General features: G+C 56.3%; 1 protein-coding gene across 1 annotated transcript in view; it reads left to right on the top strand.

Annotated features, from left to right (window-relative positions):
• Positions 1-18,072, top strand: part of LOC309817739 (serine/threonine-protein phosphatase 2A regulatory subunit B'' subunit beta-like) — a 52,544-nt gene that overhangs the window by 15,537 nt on the left and 18,935 nt on the right. The window contains exon 2 of the mRNA XM_082647014.1: positions 7,903-8,088. Within this exon, the coding sequence (XP_082503140.1) occupies positions 7,903-8,088 (186 nt within the window). The remainder of the gene's footprint in view (positions 1-7,902; positions 8,089-18,072) is intronic.

Genomic DNA, 18,072 nt, shown 5'->3' with positions numbered 1-18,072 from the left:
GGCGGGAGAGCAGCTCCGCGCGCAGCAGGCCAGCTCGGGGCGGGCGTCCAGCGCTCCGTCCAGCACCACGGAGCACAGCCCGGGCCACGGGAGGGGCCGCGCGTCCGCCACGCCTCCCCTGCCCCCGCCGCGTGCGCCCGCCCGGCCCCGACTGAGGAATGCGCGCGCCCGAGGCCCGGCCCCCAGAGCGCCGGCCAGCGACGCATGGAGCGCGCTGAGCCCGGCCGCCCGGACCACCCCGACCCCGCCGGCCCCGGCCAGCCGCAGCTCCAGTCCCGCGAACGCGCCCGGCCCGGGCCCCGGCGGCCCATGCGAGCCGACATGCGGCTCCGGGACCTGTCCCTGCGCCAGGACCCCGACCTGCGGCAGGAGCTGGCCTCGCTGGCCCGCGGCTGCGACTTCGTGCTGCCCTCCCGCTTCAAGAAGAGGCTCAAGGCCTTCCAGCAGGTGCGGCGGGCGGGTCCGCTGCGTCCGCGGGCCCCTCGCCCCTCTGGCGAGGTCGGGGTGGGGGGCTGCCTGGGCTCGGGGGGCTCCACCTGCGCCCATTCGCGGCTCCCCTGGAACAGCGCCCGTGCGCGCAGAGAGCAGGTGTGCCCGTGCAGTTTGTCAGGGAAAGCGCTGTGAAGGGAGCCGCCGGCATCTCTTTTCCTGGAGTTCTAGCAGCGGATACCACGGGCGCGGCGCGGGGCAACGTCGTGGTGCGTCTTGCGCGAGGCGGGGAGGTGTCGACCTCGGGCAGTAGGAGGCTTCGGGACTCGACCCTCCGCAGGTGCGCAGCGAGCCTCCCCGTGTCGTTGGAGCGTGTGGCGCCCTGGGTAATGACAGCGCAGCGCTGTTGGAAAGGAGAGCGCGGTTTGCCGCGAGCGCCTGTGTTGTTTTAAGGGCTTTATCGCAGGCACGTACCAGCCGGAGCGCCCTTCTCCGCGGCTTCAGTGACGACTCGGCTTGTAAACATCACGGTGCTTCTCCTCAGCGCGCACAGAAGCAAACCCCGTGTCTGTGCCTCGTGTGTGCTTTGTAAATTCGTGTAAGGGGACCATGGAGTTGAAAAGCCATGGCCACCTGGGACCTTCCGGCAAGTGGAGGTTCTGCTGCCTCACGGATATTCGGCACATTAATCACTTGTATTTTCGCCCAGGCGAGGAGTGAAAGGTCATCTCGTGGCCAAAAAAAAATCACATCGAATCAAGCCAGGCTGTTTGGGGTGGGAAAAAAGACCTGCTTTTTGCTGGTAGTGTAACTGGATTTTTTTCCTGGGATCATGTCTCAACTTTTACAGGGCTTCTGGTACTTTTCTGTCTGACCTCTATCCTTCAACTTGTGAAATTCTGTCTGCAAGTGGCTGATGCATGTGTGTGTGTTGCTTGTGGAGAAGGAAAGTCTGTTTAGAATCTGAACGTGGAGACCTTAAAGTGGACTCAGCTAAGGGTGATCTTCTTCAGAGAGGAGGTCTGAGGTTTGCTGGTTACCGTTTGTGTGCGTGGCGCACACATGGTGCACACAGGCTGCGCCGGGGTGTTCCCTGGATTGGGGAGCCCTTCCCTCTCCCCCCATGGCGGCTGTGACTTGATCTTGGTTGGGGGGGGGGTCCTGGCTCCACGCAGAACTGTTCATGAAAGCCTGGTTGTTCCAGGATGGCTGTTGGTCTTACAGAATCACTTTTTGAGATACGCGATTCACGGTTGCCTTTAAGAGGTAGAAGTTTCACCTTACAGCAGATGTGTTCCCGTGACGTTTCCCACAAACGTCCGCACGCACTGCGTGGAGTGAGTGCTTCTTGGGGTGGGCATCGGGGGAGTGTCCGGGAGGAGAGTTTTCCTGGCTCCCTTCGCCCCTTGGTGTTTGAATGTGGACTCGGTGCAGAGCCGTGGGTGGTCGGCAGACCTCAGGGCATGGGGAGATCGGGGGAGGGTGGAAGGAGATGGTGGGGGGCGTGGGGAGATGATGGGGCGGAGGGCAGCTGGGGAAGGTGTGGGGAGGAGGGCATGTGGAGATGGGGGTGTGGCCGGAGAGGATGGCCTGAGGGAGGTGGGGTTGGCCTTGTGGGCAGACGGGGACTGTGGAGGGATGGGGGGGTGCTTCGTACATGCCGGCCCTGCTGCCAGCTTGGGGCGTCCGCGCTGGTTTCGGGGCCAAGGGAAGGTGTGCAGCGAGGCTGTGTCATGCGTGGGAGGCTGTCCTGCCCCTGCGGCCTGTGTCCGCCTGCCTGCCCTGCCTGTGGCGCCCGCGCCTTGCGCGCTCTGAGCAGCCCCAAGGCCCCCAGGTCATCCACTGCGACGTCCCTCAGACCTCGTCACAAGCCCTCAAGGGCCCGCTATGGCCGTGCTGCCCACCCTGTCCAAGCCGGGTCCTGACGCTCCGTCCCCCGGCGCTTGACTCTCGGGCTCTGCACACGCTCTCCTCCGCTGTCACCGTGCTCTGGTCCCGCTCACGCCCGTCCAGCTGCCCCGTGGGGTCCTTCAGGTGGATGCACGGGGCACCAAGAACCCAGCGCAGCCACCCCCGGGGGACAGTGCTGGGTGTTGACCTGATCTCTCCTCCACACGGCGACAGCCTGGCCTGGGGACTCTGACCGCTCAGACACCGCGCGGGGTCACGGCCCCGCGCAGGGTGGGCCCTGAGTACCCCCTTGACCCATGCTCCCAGGACCCAGGGGTTGGACGTGGGCTCCCGGGTCCCTGAGCCCACGGATGTGACCCCTCACGCCGCCCCCCCGTCCCGTCCATGCCCCCAGCCCTGCCTTCCGGCCCTGTGGGGCCCCAGCGTCCTCTGGCCGGGGGTGCAGACCCAGCCGACGTCTCAGGACCCTGCCTCGTGGACGTGGAGCCCCGGCCTGTCCCCTCACGGCAGCCGCCCTGCTCAGCCCAGCTCCTCGTGGGTCTGAGACTTGGCTCTCCAGCCACCTTTTCTCCCCTGGAAACCTCCGTGGCTCATGTGGCCTCTCGACGCCGGTCCCTCTCCTGTGGTGGCTAGAGGACTTATGAACAAACCCACGCGCAGGGCCAGCCGTTCTCATCTTTGTTTTGGCGCCTCTGCTTTAAACTTTCACATTTGGACTCTTGCTGTCCGTCCAGCGGGCCCTTGGCAGGTCTAGCCGGGGAGCCTGCCGCCAGCCGGTGGGGAGGGGCCCTGGGGTCGGAGGAGAAGCAGCTCCGGCCTGCAGGGCCTCCCAGCCCAGCGGTGGACTCTGGTGGGCGCCATGCCCGCCTGTGTCCCTGCGCCGCCCGCCGGGCTTGGCCGCTGCCCCTGGGTCTCGGCTCGGATGGGGCCGGCCCGCTGGATGCTGCCCCCGGGCTGTGCCGCACTTGCCCTGCATCCTGCCCTGGCAGAGTCGGAGCCACGGTCGTTTCCGCCACCCCAGCTAGTGCGTCTGCCCGACGGGGCGCTGGCCGTGCGAGACTGCGTTTAGAGAAGGCTGGCCTGGGCGCTTGCTTGTGCGGGCCCACCTCCCGGGGCCCCTGCCGCTGCGCAGGGATGGCCGTGCTTTCCCATGAGGCCGAGTTTTCAGCCCGCCTGTGTTCTGGGGGCCCCGGGCGTCTCCGTGATGTCTGGAATCGTGATGAGTCAGGCAGCGCTGGTGTCCGTGCGGGCGACAGAAATAGCTCTTTGCGAGCAGGTGTCATCTTGACCAGTGCCCGGGTGACAGCCGGGAGGCGGGCGTCAGGCGTGTCGCTGGGAGGGAAGCTGCCCTGCTCTGGGAGCCGAGTGCCCCACCTGCTGTGTTGGCTTCTGAGAGGCTTCAGCCCTGCTTGAGAATCCTCCCTGTGTGTCTGTCTGTCTCACACACACACACACACACACAAACACACATACACACACACACGTATTTGTGCCACGTCCGCTTTCATTGTGGACGTCCAGCCTGGACGCAGGTAGCTCAGGAAACAGCCCCCGTGGTCCCCTCCGGCTCTGCTAAGGCCTGTTTGGGGCCTGGAGGTGGCCGGCTCCCAACAGCGCCCTGTGTGCTGGAAAAGAACGTGTGTCCCGCAGCTGTGCCGGCCGCGCTCTATTTATGTCCCAGAGATTACACTGTAAATCTCTCGTGTCCGTGCCCAGCTGTTTGTTTTTCCGTCATCCGGTGGTCCGTCAGGGGTGGCGGGGGAGCGGGCCTGGCCTGCCTCTGTGCCGCGTCCCTGCATTTCCCCAGCACCTTGGCTTGGTGGGCGCCGAGGCTGTGCGGGGGCAGCGGTCAGCTCCGGGTCGGCAGAGCTTCCCGTGATGGACGCCCAGTGTGGTGTCCTGACCATGTCTGTCACATCCAGAGTTTCTACCCTATCTGGGCATGAATCTGACGATGCCAGCCTTCTTTTTGTCACTGTTGGCTGCTATATCTTTTTCCACTTGTTCAAAGTTTTCCACTTCTGTGTCCTTATATCTTACACGTGTTTCCTGTAAGTCAGTCTTACTTTCTTTTTTCCGTCTGATCTTTGTTTTTTAATTGGAACATTTCATCCATTTACATTTATAAGGACTATTAATCCATTCTGATTTATTTTCACGGTCTTATTTATGTTTCTTTTTATGCTCTCCTTTCCCTCTTTTTTATCTTTCCCTCGCCGGAGCACTTAATACTAGCTTACTGCTCATCTTACAAGGTCAGTGACTTCGTTTCTTTAGGTACAGAGTGAGTATCTTTACCCTCCAGCTCAAAACCTTCAAACCCTTCACTGCCGGCAGCCTCTCATTTCATGTTGTTGTCCTGAGAGAGTCTTTAAAGAGAGGTAGAGCAATATTCTCATTACCGATGTACGTGGAGGGCGTGTGCGTGGATTTACCCATGTAGGCACCATGTTCCTTGCCCTTCGTCCCATCCTGCAATTCAGACCTTCCATTTGGGAGCGCGTTGCTTCCTGCCTGAGCCCAGTTCTCCTGGGAGGGGCCTACGAGGTGACCGTGGGGCAGGCGCCACGGAGCTGGTGACGTGGGGAGAGCTCCCTGCTCTCAGGAGGCGAGGCTCCACTCCGCCGTGTCCTTGGCGGCTTCATTTCCCTTCGCTTTCCAGTGGCTGGTGAGGGCGGCGTCCCCATCCTGACAGCGGAGAAAATAGCGCGTGTTGTTGAGCGGCACCTTGTCTGTATGTGTCTGCGGCCGTGGCTTGGCAGGTGGGGTGCCTGCCCTGGGACCAGCCGGCCCAGCTGCTTCGGCGGTGGGCGATGGTGGCACCCGGCGCTGAGTGCCGCCGCGCCGCGGAGGATGCCAGAGGCGTCAGTGCAAGCCAGCAGCCCTTTCCACACGCGTGAGCCATGAGCTGCTACAGGTGACAGCCCAGGACATGGGGCCTGCGCTCCATCCTGCCCTCCAAACACAGGCGAGGAAAACTGAACCCACCCAGAGGAGGGAAACCGGAGGAAACATTCCCCAGGTGAAGCCTGGGCGTCCCCAGGTGACGCGTGAACCCTCGAATCTCTCCGTCCTCGGGACCGGCGCTGGGTCTTGCTTCCCTTGCGGCTGTTCTTTGCCGCCGTAGGTGGGCATCACAGCCCAGCAGCTCTGCCCCGAAACCAAATCCCAGAGCCAGGACGTCCTAGGGCTGGGAGGAGGGGGTCAGCCTCTGTCCCTGGGTGCCGACAGGGCCGAGTCTGAATGGAACGTTAGGCGTCCCGCGGCCCCTCCCGGGGCAGGGGCTCCTCCGGGGCCTGTCCTCCCACCTCCTGCCATCTCCCCACCCCATCCCCGTGCTGTCGCTGCCCCAGCCCGTGGCCATGCCGGTCCTCAGGGCGGCCTGCTGCGCCTCTCCTTCCCCTCCGGGCGCCTCCCATCTCCCGCTCGCCTCTCAGGACTGAGCCAAGTCTGAACGCAGCCCCTCAGGATTGTGTTGGCCCCGTGGTGATCACAGAGCTCGTCGCCCAGTGTCCCCAGGCTGCCACACGGACCTGGTACAGCCGACTCATGACGGCTCCACCTCCTCTTGGTACGGTCACTGTCCCGTGCAAGGTCGCCAAGCACTGAACAGCTGCCTCCTCAGCTGGGGCCTCAGGAAACACAGGAGACGTGGGGCATCCGCGACGTGACAGAAGGGGACGCGGGACATCCCCTATGTGGCTGACGGGACAGGGGACGTCCCGAGGTGTGACCGAGGGGACGCGGGGTGTCCCTGGTGTGACCGAGGGGTCGCGGGACGTCCCGAGGTGTGACCCAGGGGACGCGGGAGGTCCCTTATGTGACTGAGGGGACGCGGGATGTCCCTGATGTGACCGAGGGGTCGCGGGAGGTCCCGAGGTGTGACTGAGGGGACACAGGAGGTCCCTGATGTGACCGAGGGGTCGTGGGACATCCCGAGGTGTGACCGAGGGGACGCGGGAGGTCCCTGATGTGACCGAGGGGTCGCGGGAAGTCCCGAGGTGTGACTGAGGGGGATGCCTGCTGTCTCCTGCTGTGTTGCGGGTGGAGAAGCGGCCTGAGTTACAGGCTGTAGGAGTGACGTCCGCTCACAACGTTAGAATCAGTGCACAGCGTGACTCCTGAGGGCCGTGTGCTGTGTCTCGGCTGCAGGTTGGTGGCGGGGCCCCTGGTGCTTGTGGGCGTGGAGCTGTGCTGTGTGAGCCTGGTTGGGGCAGCTGGGACGGGGGCACCCCGCCGTGAGCACACCGCCACCGCGCCCCGTCCTTGGCTGTGCGGGCCTGGCTGCCCGGCCCAACTCCCTGGACGTAACCACCCCTGGAGGGGCGGTGCTACCTGTGAGCCTCTCTCCTGCGTTTGCCTTCCATCTGCTTTTCCACGTGTGTCTCTGGATGCCCAGGGGCCGTGGGCTCCGTGTGTCCCTAGTGCCCTGGGTGCGCTGAGTTTCCCAGACCTCGTTGGCGGGCGTACCCCTCGCCATCCCCTCTCTGGAACACCTGGTCACTCCCCGTCCCCCGCCGGTCCCATGGCCTGAGGCCTTGGGTGCTCATCCCTCGCTCCAGCGCTTCCCACCAGGACCCTGGGCTCTTTCTGCTGCGTCACGGTGTGTCCTCGTGTCCCCAACCACAGGGAATCTGGGGTGTGTCCAGGAGGTGGGCCGTGGGCTGGACTGTGCTTCCCTGTCCCTGCCCATCAGGGATGCCCGGATGCGTGAGTCTCCATGGGCATTACAGGCCGTGACTCGGGGCAGCTGTTTCTGGCACCTAGGAGGCCTTCCCGGGTCAGCGCAGAGGCACACTGCACATCCTGCAGGGGGACAGTGCCCCACAGTCCAGGGACAGCAAGCCTCACCGCGTGCAGCCACCCTCCCGGCCTCCCCAGACCTGCCCAGTCCCAGCGCGTCCACTCCCAGCAGGTGCTTCCTGAGTGGTTCCACTGACTGGTCCCGTCTACTCAGGGGCATTGGCGAACGCAACCCTCCTTTGCATGCGTGGTGCACGCTTCTGACCTGTGACTGCACCGAGCTCACGGGTCACCCCGTCGGCCACCGGGCAGACATCCTGACACTGCCGTTTGGAAGGCGCGGTGTGGCTCCAGGATGGCTTCCGGGCGCTCCCTGTGCCAGGATGCTGAGCCCTCGGGGCTGTGGTGCTTTCTGAGGGCCGTGCCCAGCCACGGCGCTGGCCTCACATCCCGTCCACAGGGAAGGGCGGTGTGGGGACAGGCGGTTCCAGGCGCGAGACGCAAACGAGGGGACAGCCCGCCTGTGCCGACCTTGGCCTCCCGGGAGGGCAGGAGGGCAGGTTCTCTCAGCAGCCGTCCTTGTCCTGAGGGGTCACACCCGAGGCAGGATCGGGGAAGCAGGGCCGTGTGTGTGGCGCTCCGCCACGGGCCCATCACCTCCCGTGTCTGCAGTCAGCCCGGTGATGGTCTGGGCGTTCTGTCCACAGTCGGGTTCGCTGGGCTCGGGGCAGCCGCTCTGGTCCAGCCCGCCTCTGCTCAGTACGCACCGGCGGGAAGCAGGTGCTCACCGTGCTGGGTCCTCACTGCTCTCTCTCTCAGGTCCAGACGAGGAAGGAACAGCCCCTGCCGCCCGCTGCCAGCCTGAGCATCCCCACGTTCTACTTCCCCCGAGGCCGCCCGCAGGACGCGGTGAACGTAGACGCCATCATCGCCAAGATCGAGAGGACTTTCGCCCAGTTCCCGCACGAGAGGGCCACCATGGGGGACATGGGCAGAGTGGCCAAGGTGGGTGTATGCGCGTGGGAACGTGGCCCGCGGTCCCCCTGCGGTCGTGGCCTCACACTGCCTGACATTCCCTGGGGCCTGAGGTTCTCTGTTAGTCCAGAGGTTTGGACTTGGTGCTCCTACCACAGGAGCTGAGGCCCGACCCCCGGCCTCGGAATCGGGATCCCACAAGCCACACGGCACTGAAAAAAAAAAAAAGGCAAAGCAGGGCAATAAGAAAGAATAAAAACTAAAATAAAATTCGAAAAATAAAAATATTGTAAAATTAAAAATAAAACAACAACAACAAGGCAAAACAGAACCACGACAGCAGAAAAAAGAAAAAAGGGGCTGGAAGAGGCCTGAGGGGCGGGGCTTAGGCCCAGCACAGCGGGAGGGGCCCTGGAGGGCTGAGGGGTAGGCCCAGGACCCCGGCAGGCTCGCCAGGGCGGGGGAGACGCCGGCCACGCTCCCCTCTGACCCCCTGATCCCCCTCCCATGTGGGAACCCCTCCCCTCCCCGCCCCGAGGGTGCTGGTCCCATCCCACCTCCACTTTTCCTCTCCTCCTCCTTCCCCTCCACGTCCTGCCCAGTTGCTTGGGGATCCCTCCCTTCCCTTTAGATGTCTGAGGCCCCACCGGCACCTGGCCGGCGCCCCGTTGTGAGGAGACGCGAACTCCGCCTCTTCCTGTGCGCCGTCTGGACCCCTCCTCCTCCAGGGTGTTTACTGCCCCCTCTTTAACTCGTGTCTGTTAGAATGAAGCGGTCTGTTCCGTTGTCTGTCCCTTCAGGGGAATTCTCTTGGTCTGTTAACTGCGAGTGGTTTCTCTGCTTCTTGTACTTAACGTTTCTCTTACTCTGTGAGTTTAGGAGAAACAATTACGTGTTGTAGTCTTGGGAGGCTATTTTATGTGGGACTCTGCCCCTTAATATTTTGGGCACAAGGGCAGCTTTTAGTTTGCATGCTTGCCACCTCTTTCCTCAGCGTGTGCTTGCTGTTACCCCCGTAATAGGGGTGGGCAGGGGCCGGCAGCCCGTGCGCACTCCCGGGGCCCCTACCATCAGGGGCAGTGATTGACGCTTGCTGACAGGTCTCTCCGCAGGGGCGGTGGCCCGCGCGCGCTCCCAAGGCCCTCGCCGGGCAGGGACAGTGATTAGCACCTGCTCGCCGGTCTCCTAGGCACAGTGGCAGCCGGCCTGCTCCCAGGATGGCAGGGGCAGTGATTGTTGCCTGCTCCCTCATCTCTCGCAGCAGCGGTGGCTCACGCCCACCCCGGGGCTCGTGTAGGCGGTGTGCTGTTGCCTGAGAGCGTGCGCGCTTGGGGAGAGAAGCTTCTTCAGTGGTCCCGCCGTTCCCCTTGCACATCCCCCAACAATCGTGCCTTGCCTCTCTGGGGGGACCCAGGCTTTTTCCACGTACACCCTCCATGGCCACACTCCAGCCCCTTCAGGATGTCTCCACGCAGCCAACCCCCGTCCTCTCCCCGGGTCTGACCTCTGAAGCCCAAGCTTCAGCACCCAGCCCCCACCCGCCCCAGTGGACGGGTGTCTCAGTCTGGGGAGCACAGGGCAGCAGTGACCACCGTATGTGCAGGTCACTGTCTGCGTTGCCTTTCTCAGACCTGTTGTTGTGCTCTCTCTGAGGCCCTGAAGCTCCCCCTTGGTCCACGCTGATCTCCCTGCCGGCGAGGGCACTCTCCAGGGTGCAGGAACCTTTCCTCTTCCACAGCTCCCTCCCTGGGGCCCAGGTCCTGTCCCCATTCCTTTCTCTCTCTCTCTTTTTCTCTTCTTTGTTTTGCCCTGCCTGGTTCCGTGGAGATTTTCTTGCCCTTTCTGAAGTCTGAGGTCTCCTGCCAGCGTGCAGTAGGCGTCCGGTGAGAGCTGTTCCGCACGCAGGTGGGTTGTTCTTGTATTTGTGGGAGGATGTGAGTTCCATGTCCTCCTCCTCCTCCGCCGTGATCGCTTTCCTCCACATTTTCCTCTTTGAGTTTTAATTTCCTTTAATGTTACTGCTTTATTAAGGGTTTTAATTTCTGGGATCACTTTTGGTCATTTATGCTTTTTTCTAAAACAATCGTTGGCATGATTATAAATGTATTATCTAAAGCTTTTCCTTATCTTCTCGTATGATTCTTTTAAAATTTTTGTTTTCTTTTGGAGTATAGTTGATATACAATGTTGTGTTAGTTTCAGGTGTACAGCAAAGTGATTCACTTATACATATATCTATTTCTATTTCAGAATTTTTTTCCCACTTAGGTTATTACACGATATTGAGTAGAGTACCCTGTGCTATACAGTAGGTCCTTGTTGATTATCTGTCTTGTATGTAGTAGGGTATATATGTTAACTCCAGACCCCTATTTTATCCCTCCCCGTTGCCTTTCCCCTTTGGTGCCATAAGTTTGCTTTCTAAGTTTGTGAGTCTGTTTCTGTTTTGTTAATAAGTTCATTTGTATCATTTTTTTAGATTCCACATATAAGTGATATCATATGATATTTGTCTTTCTCTGTCTGACTTAGTTCACTTAGTATGATCGTCTCTAGGTCCATCCATGTTGCTGCAAATGGCATGATTTCATTCTCTTTGATGGCTGAGTCATATTCCATTGTATGTATGTACCACATCTTTATCCGTTCACCTGTTGATGGACATTTAGGTTGCTTCCATGTCTTGGCTATTGTAAATAGTGCTGTAACGAACATTGGGGTGCGTTTATCTTTTCAAATTATGGTTTTCTTTGGATATATGCCCTGGAGTGGGTTAGCTGGATCACTTGGCAACTCTGTTTTTAGGTTTCTGAGGAACCTCCACACTCTTCTCCACGGTGGCTGCACCAACTTACATTCCCACCGGCAGTGTAGGAGGGTTCCCTTTTCTCCACACCCTCCCCAGCATTTATTGCTTGTACATTTTTTAACAGTTGCCATTCTGACCAGTGTGAGGTGATACCTCATTGTAGTTTTGATTTACATTTCTCTGATAGTTAGCAGTGTTGAGCATCTTTTCATGTGCTTTTTGGCCATTTGTATGTCTTCTATGGAGAAGTGTCTATTTAGATCTTCTGCCCAGTTTTCAGTTGGCTTGTTTTCTTTCATACTGAGCTGCATGAGCTGTTTGTATATTTTGGAGATAAATCCTTTGTCAGTTGCTTCGTTTGCAAATGTTTTCTCCCACTCTGTGTGTTGTCTTTTTGTTTTGATGATTTCCTTTGCTATGCAAAAGCTTGTAAGTTTAATTAGGTCCCATTTGTTTATTTTTGTTTTTATTTTCATTACACTGGGAGCTAGGTTCAAAAAGATACTGCTGTGATTTATGTCAGAGTGTCTGTCTTTGTTTTCCTGTAAGAGTTTTATAATATCCAGTCTTACATTTAGGTCTTTAATCCATTTTGAGGTTTTTTTGTGTATGGTATTACACAGTGTTCTAATTTCTTTCTTTTACATGTAGCTGTCCAACTTTCCCAGCACCACTTATTGAAGAGACTGTCTTTTCTCCATTGTATATTCTTGCCTCCTTTGTCGTAGGTTAATTGACCATAGGTGCATGGGTTTATCTCTGGGCTTTCTATCCTGTTCCGTTGAATGTTTTTATGCCAGAACCATACTGTTATGATTACTGTAGCTTTGTAGTGTAGTCCAAAGCCAGGGAGCCTGATTACTCCAGCTCTGTTTTTCTTCTCAAGATTGCTTTGGTTATTTGGGGGTCTTTGCGTTTCCATATAAATTAAAATTTTTTTTCTTCTAGTTCTATGAAAAATGCCATTGGTAAATTGATAGGGTTTGCATTGAATCTGAGATTGCCTTGGGTAGTATATTCATTTTGGCAGTATTGATTCTTTCAATCCAAGAACATCAAGTCTGCACATTTGACCCTTTGTCTTCGTAGGGTTATTTATCTCAGATTCCTTTTGACTAGTCATGCTAGAGGTTAACTTATATTTTTTCAGATAAGATCTATCAACTTCATTGAGTACTTTAATTTTTTGTTCATCTCCTTCATGAACCTCTGCTTTCATTTTTGTTACTTTCTTACATTTTTTCTGTTTTCACTTCTTTCCAGCTTCTTGAATTGAACAATTATTTTTCAGTCAGCTTTATTGAGATATAATGGACACAGAGTAACACTCCCCAGTTCTAAGTATACAGTTTGACAGAATTTGATAAAAGTTCACCCCTGTGGATCCACATCACTGGCAAGGTAGGGAACGCTAATCCCCCAGGGACGTCCCTTGGCCTCCTTGATCAGTGGGTTGGGCCAGAGGGCGTGGCTTGGGCATCTGCCCACCCCCGTGGTGGTGCCGTGTACAGGGATCATGGGTGCAGGACCCTGCTTTGCTCCTGGCACCACAGAAGTGACAGTTAGGTTCTGACTTTTTTGTGTCTTGTTCATAATTTGCCCAGCTGCACGTGTGTGCAGTTATTTTTAGTCCCTTGTAGTTTCTTTGTATCTGTTGCTGGAGGAGATGTTTGTCCATGTGCAAGCCCTGCAGCAAAGCGTCCCAGGTCCTGGCCTACCTCACCGTCACTCCCTGGCCCTATGGTGCTGTTGTTTTGCCTTTTCTAGAATTTCACGTGAATGGGATCATGTGGTGGTTGTCTTGGGTTTTTCTGGCTCTTCCACCCAGCCTAATCGTCAATGTTCGTCCTTAGCATTTACTGCTAAGTAGCATTCTGTGCACACGTCCCTCGGTGTATCTGTTTACTGGTGGATGAAAGGTTGTTCCCAGTTTTGTCTCATGAATAAAACTGTTGTCTGTACACGGGATTTGTGCGACACCTTTGCAAGTTCTCTGAGGTGAGACATGCTGCAGAGTTGAATTGCTTGGTCATCTGGTGACTCTATCTTTAATTTTATAAGAAGCTGTAAAACCGTCTTCCAGCGTGACTGTCCGCTATGTGTGTCCAGCCAGCAGTGTGTGAGACGCCAGTTGCTCCGTAAGCTGCCAGCACTTGGTGTTGATGCTTCTTAGCTGTAGCCGAGCTGGTGCCTGTGCAGAGGTCGCTTACTGTGGCTTCGTGTCTCATTTCCCTAATGATGATGTTCAATCCCTGGTTATGTATTTGTTTCTCATCAGCATCTTTTTCTTTTTTTGGCAGCTCTCTTGAGGTATAACTGATGTGAGGTAAACAGTAGATGTTTACTGTGTACATTTAGTGAGCTTTGATGTGTGTGAATCCCTGTGAAACTATGCAGACAGTCGAGATGAGAAGCATTTCCAGCGTCCCCCAAAATTGGCTTCTTTCCAGTCCATCCTGGCCCAGCCCCAGGCCCCCACTGGTCTACTTTCTGTCACTGTGGATTAGAGTTTCCTAGAACTTCATGTAAATAGAAGTAGGTACTTATTTTTTTTAATTGTGGTAAAATTCACATAAAAGTCTGTCAGCACGTTAGCCATTCTAAAATCTAAAATTTAGGGGCCCTTATTACATACACAGTGTTGCACGACCCTTACCGCTGTCTAGTTACAGAGCACTCTCATCACCCCAAAAGACGCTCTGGGCCCCTTGGCATCACTGCGTTCCCCCTCCCCCAGCCCCTGACACCGCTCCTCTGCTTCTTGTCTCTGTGGATTTGCCTGTTCTAAAGCTTTCATATTAATGGAACCAATACACGAATTGTCCTGTGTCTGGCTTCTTTCCTTTACTTGGCGTCATGTCCTCAAGGTCCATCCACGTGGTCCACGTGTCAGAGCTTCACTCCTTCTCATGGCTGGGTCATATTCCATTAGGTGCTTGGACCCCGTTCTGCTTATTCACTCACCCATAGATGGGCGTTTGGGTGGTTTCCACCTTTTGGCTGTTGTGAGCAGTGCTACTGTGAACATTTGACTATGAGTGTTTGCGTGAGGCCCCGTTTTCAGTTCTTTTGGCTGGGGGGCGGCGGTGGTGTGTGTGTGTGTACACGTACCTAGGAGTGGAATTGCTGGGTCATGTGGTAATTCTGTGTTTGACTGACGGAGGGGCCACCCAGCTGACTTCCACGGCAGCTGCACCATCTTGCGTCCCCACCCGCACGTGTGGGTTCCCGTCTCTCCACGTCCTCTGCACGCTTGCTTTTCTCTCTCTCACTGTAGCCATTTGTCTTGGTTCAGGCTGATGTACCAAATGCTGCAGACTGGGTGGCTTATAAACAACAGAAGTTTGCTTCTCCTAGTTCTGGAGGCTGGATGTCCCAGATCAAGGTGTCAGCAGGGCTGGTTCTGGTGCGGGCTGTCCTCTGGGGTACAGAAGTTTCTTGCTGTGTCCTCACCCGCAAGAAGCGGTGAGGGAGCTCTCTGGAGTCCCTTTTCTAAGGACACTAATCCCGTTCATAGGGCACCACCTTCATGACCTCATCGCCTCCCAAAGGCTCCACCTCCTAATGCCATCACCTCGGGCGGGGGCGGGGGGGGGGACACAAACATTCAGACCACAGCTCTATCCTATTGGGTATATGGAGATAACTTGTTTTAATTTGCACATTTCTAATGACGGACAGTACTGAGTGAGCATCTTTTAAATGTGCCCATTTGTCATTGTATGTCTTCTTTGATGACGCGCCTGTTCAGATCATTTGCCCGTTTAGAAATCTGGTGTTTTCTTACTAGTGAGTCATGTGTGCTTTGCATGCATTCTGGATCCCAGTCCTTTGTCAGAGGTACGTGCAGCAGACGCTGTCTCCCCGTCCTCGCTCGTCTTTCTGCTCTCGTAACAGTCTTTGGAATTGCAAACGTTTTTCATTTTGATTGTGTCCAGCTTTCAGATTTTTCCCCTACTTGGTTTATGCATTTGTATCCTTGATGAGAAGTGCTGGAAAATCCAAGCCAGTAGGATTTTTCTCCTGTGTTTTCTTCTAAAGGCCGATTCGGGTAACTCTTCCCTTCAGGTCTGTGCTCCACTCTGAGTTGGGTCCTGGCACATGTGGGGTAGGAGGGAAGGTGCATCTCTGCACACGGTGTCCAGTGGCCCCAGACCCACTCGTTGGGCACCTCGTCCTCCCGCTGACTTGCCTCGGCACCTTCTTCCGACGGGAATTGCCGTACGTGAGTCTGTCCCTGGACGCTCTTGGGTGTCGGTGACGGGTTGTCTGTCACAGCGGGACAGCACGGCCCCGCTGCTGTAGCTTCACTGCTGTGTTCGTTTCAGGCAGTGCCGATTTTCCTGCTTCTCTCTGCTTCTCAAGTGCTGAGACTGTTCTGGTGTCTCTGCATTCCCACGTGAACTTCAGAATCACCTTCGCACGTCTGCGCAAGAAGCCTGCTGGGATCCGGCTTGTGCTCGTCTGCGTGCGCAGGTGGCCTGCTGGGATCCGGCTTGTGCTCGTCTGCGTGCGCAGGTGGATTTGGGGACAGCCCACGCCTTTCCAACGTCGAGTCTGCTGGCTTATGACCCCGGCATTTCTCAGACTTCAAGTCATCGCTAATTTCTCTCAGTACCGTTTTGTCATGTTCATCTTTCATCAAACGTATGAATACTTGGGCATAACCCAGTGTTTCCTATCTTTGATGATACCGTCAGTAGCGTTATTTTACTGCAGTTTACGGCTGTTCCTTGAAGTGTACAGAAGTACTGTTGATTTTTGTGTGTTGACTTTGGACGAAACATACTCATCAGATCACTTTTTCAGGTTCCTTAGGAGTTTCTAATAGACGATCACGTCCTCCAGAGATAAAGAGGGTGTCCCCGTTTCCTCTGTAATCTGTGTGTCTTGTATCCTCTTTCCTGCCCTGTTCACTGTGCTGGCCAGGCCTCCCTGAGGACGTTGTCTCAGGGTGTGGGAGCGGCACAGCCCTCCTCCCCGGCCTTAGGGCGCGTCGCTCCCCGCAGACGCAGTGTGGGGGCTGCAGCTGCTCCTGTGTCCTTTACCAGGTTGAGGAGCCTAGTTTGCTGAGAGCCCTTGTACTGTGTGAAATCTCGAAGGCGTGTTGAAATTTGCCCAGTGCTTTTCTGCACGTACTGAGGGCTCCTGTGGTTTTTCTTCTTCCCTCGAGCCGTCTTGCGTCTTTGGATGAATCCCATTTCATCATAAATCCTGTCTCTTCCTGCTTACGTGCTTTTGGATCCTGTTTGCTTGTGTTTTGTTAGGGTTTAAATCCAGGCTCCGGAAAGACGCCCATCTAGAGATGCCTTGTCTAGTGAGTTCTCTGGTTCGGTAGCAGGGTGGCCTGGCCTCACAGAATTGGTTGGGCTATTGCCCTCTTTTCCGGAGCCACGTGTTTAGAACTGGGCTGGTGTTCTACGTTAAACGTTGGCAGAATTCACGGTGAAGCATTGGGGTTGGACATTCTCTCCCTGGGAAGGTTGTGGACATTGCGTTTGATGGGGTAGTTCCCGTCTTTCAAGTGTGTGCCCAGCTCCCGTGACTTGGTGAATTTATTGACACACGTTGTTGATAAGATTCCACACGTTTAGGGTCTGTACTGACTGACGTCCCTCTGCCACTTCTGATGTTGGCATTTGTGTCTTCTGTCCTTGTCCTCAGTCAGCTTGGCCAGAAGTTTTTTTATTTTCCTGATCTTTTCTGAGAACTAGCTTTTAGTTTTGCTAACTTTTTTGTAATGATTTCCTATCGCATCGATTTCCCGTCTTTATTGTTTCCTCTCTTCTGCTCCCTTTAGGGCTAACTGTTCTCCTTGCAGTTTCTTAACGAGGCAGCTTTGTGCACTCAGCCTTTCTGCTTTGCTCACGGAAGCACGTAATGCTGTGAACTTCCTTCCAGGCGCTGCTTGACGGGCATCCCAAACATTGTTGATGTGTTGGTTTTTGGGTTTTTTTGTGGTTTTCTTTTTTCCCTTCTCATTCAGTGCAAACTACATTTGTGTTTGTCTTGTAACTTCTCCTTTGGCTGATGTGTTATTTAGAATTTCGTTGTTTTGATTTTCAGCTCCTGCACCTTGTTTAGACATGTTTTGGTTACTGATTTCCAGTTTAGTTCTGTCGTGGGCAGGGGTGCTCTGTCTGGTCTCAGTGCTTCCAGATGTACTGAGACTTGTTTTCTGGGCTGAGGGTGGTCGTCTTGGTAAACGCGCACTTGAAGGCCGTCCAGCCCTTGAGTGTCAGCTTGCTCCCTGGGTTCCGAGCGTGTCCAGGTCCCGGCGTTCCGGCAGCTTCTGCCTGTTCCGTCGGTGAGGGTGCAGCTCCCGATGCTGAGTGACTGCGGGGTTTCCCTGGGGAGCTGTGGGCCGGGGGCCGTGGCCTTTGTGCCTCTGTGGGCGGCTGTGTCGTGTGAGGACCTCCTGTCCCCAGATCAGCTCCGCCCTCACACCCCTTCTTCTCTCTCGTCATTGCGACACGGCCCTTGTTCTTGCCGGAGACATGCTTCTCGGGAGCCTGCGCGCCCGAGATCAGTGGACCCGCTTCTCTGAACACAGAAAGGGGCAAACGGCTGATCCGTGAAAAGGACAGTCTCTGCTTCCTTTCCCAGCGCACGGAGGCCTCTTTCGGCACCCGTGTGGGCTTTGATCTGGGCGTCCTGCAATTCATCCAGTTCTGAGCCCTTCTGCCTGGAGTCAGCACGGGGGGGGTGCTGAACCCACAGGGCCGCCCTCATTTCACACGCCAGGCCCGAGTCCGAGGCTGTCACCTGTGTGTCCGTCTGACCAACTCTGGATTCTGGGGGTTCCCACGACCCCCTCTCGAGTTCTGCAGTTTGCTCAGCAGCCCACGGGACTCAGGGAAACACCAGTTCATTATAAAGTGTTCCTTATGAAGGGTATGATGAGGGGTACAGGTGAGCAGCCTGGTGAAGAGGCATCAGGGTGAGGCGTCGGGGGCTCCCTAGTGCAGCAGTCTGTCCCCATGGAGTTGGGGTGCATCTCTGTCCTGGTACGGCGGATTTGTTCCCTAACTTGGAAGGCCCCTGAACCTGCTCCCTTAGGGGATGTTTCAGAGGTTTCATCCCATGGGCATGATCGAGGCTTCCCTCCACCTCTGCCCTCGCCCTCTGCAGAGAATGCTGGGGGGCTGAAAGTTCTAGCTCAGTAACCATGGCGTGGGCTCTTTAAGGACAGCCCCATCCACGAC

This window comes from Grampus griseus (genome assembly GCF_964374135.1).
Source record: "Grampus griseus genome assembly, chromosome: Y".
NCBI classification, from domain to species: domain Eukaryota; kingdom Metazoa; phylum Chordata; class Mammalia; order Artiodactyla; family Delphinidae; genus Grampus; species Grampus griseus.
The sequence above is the reverse complement of the archived record's forward strand: the minus strand, read 5'-3'. Positions and strand labels throughout refer to the sequence as shown.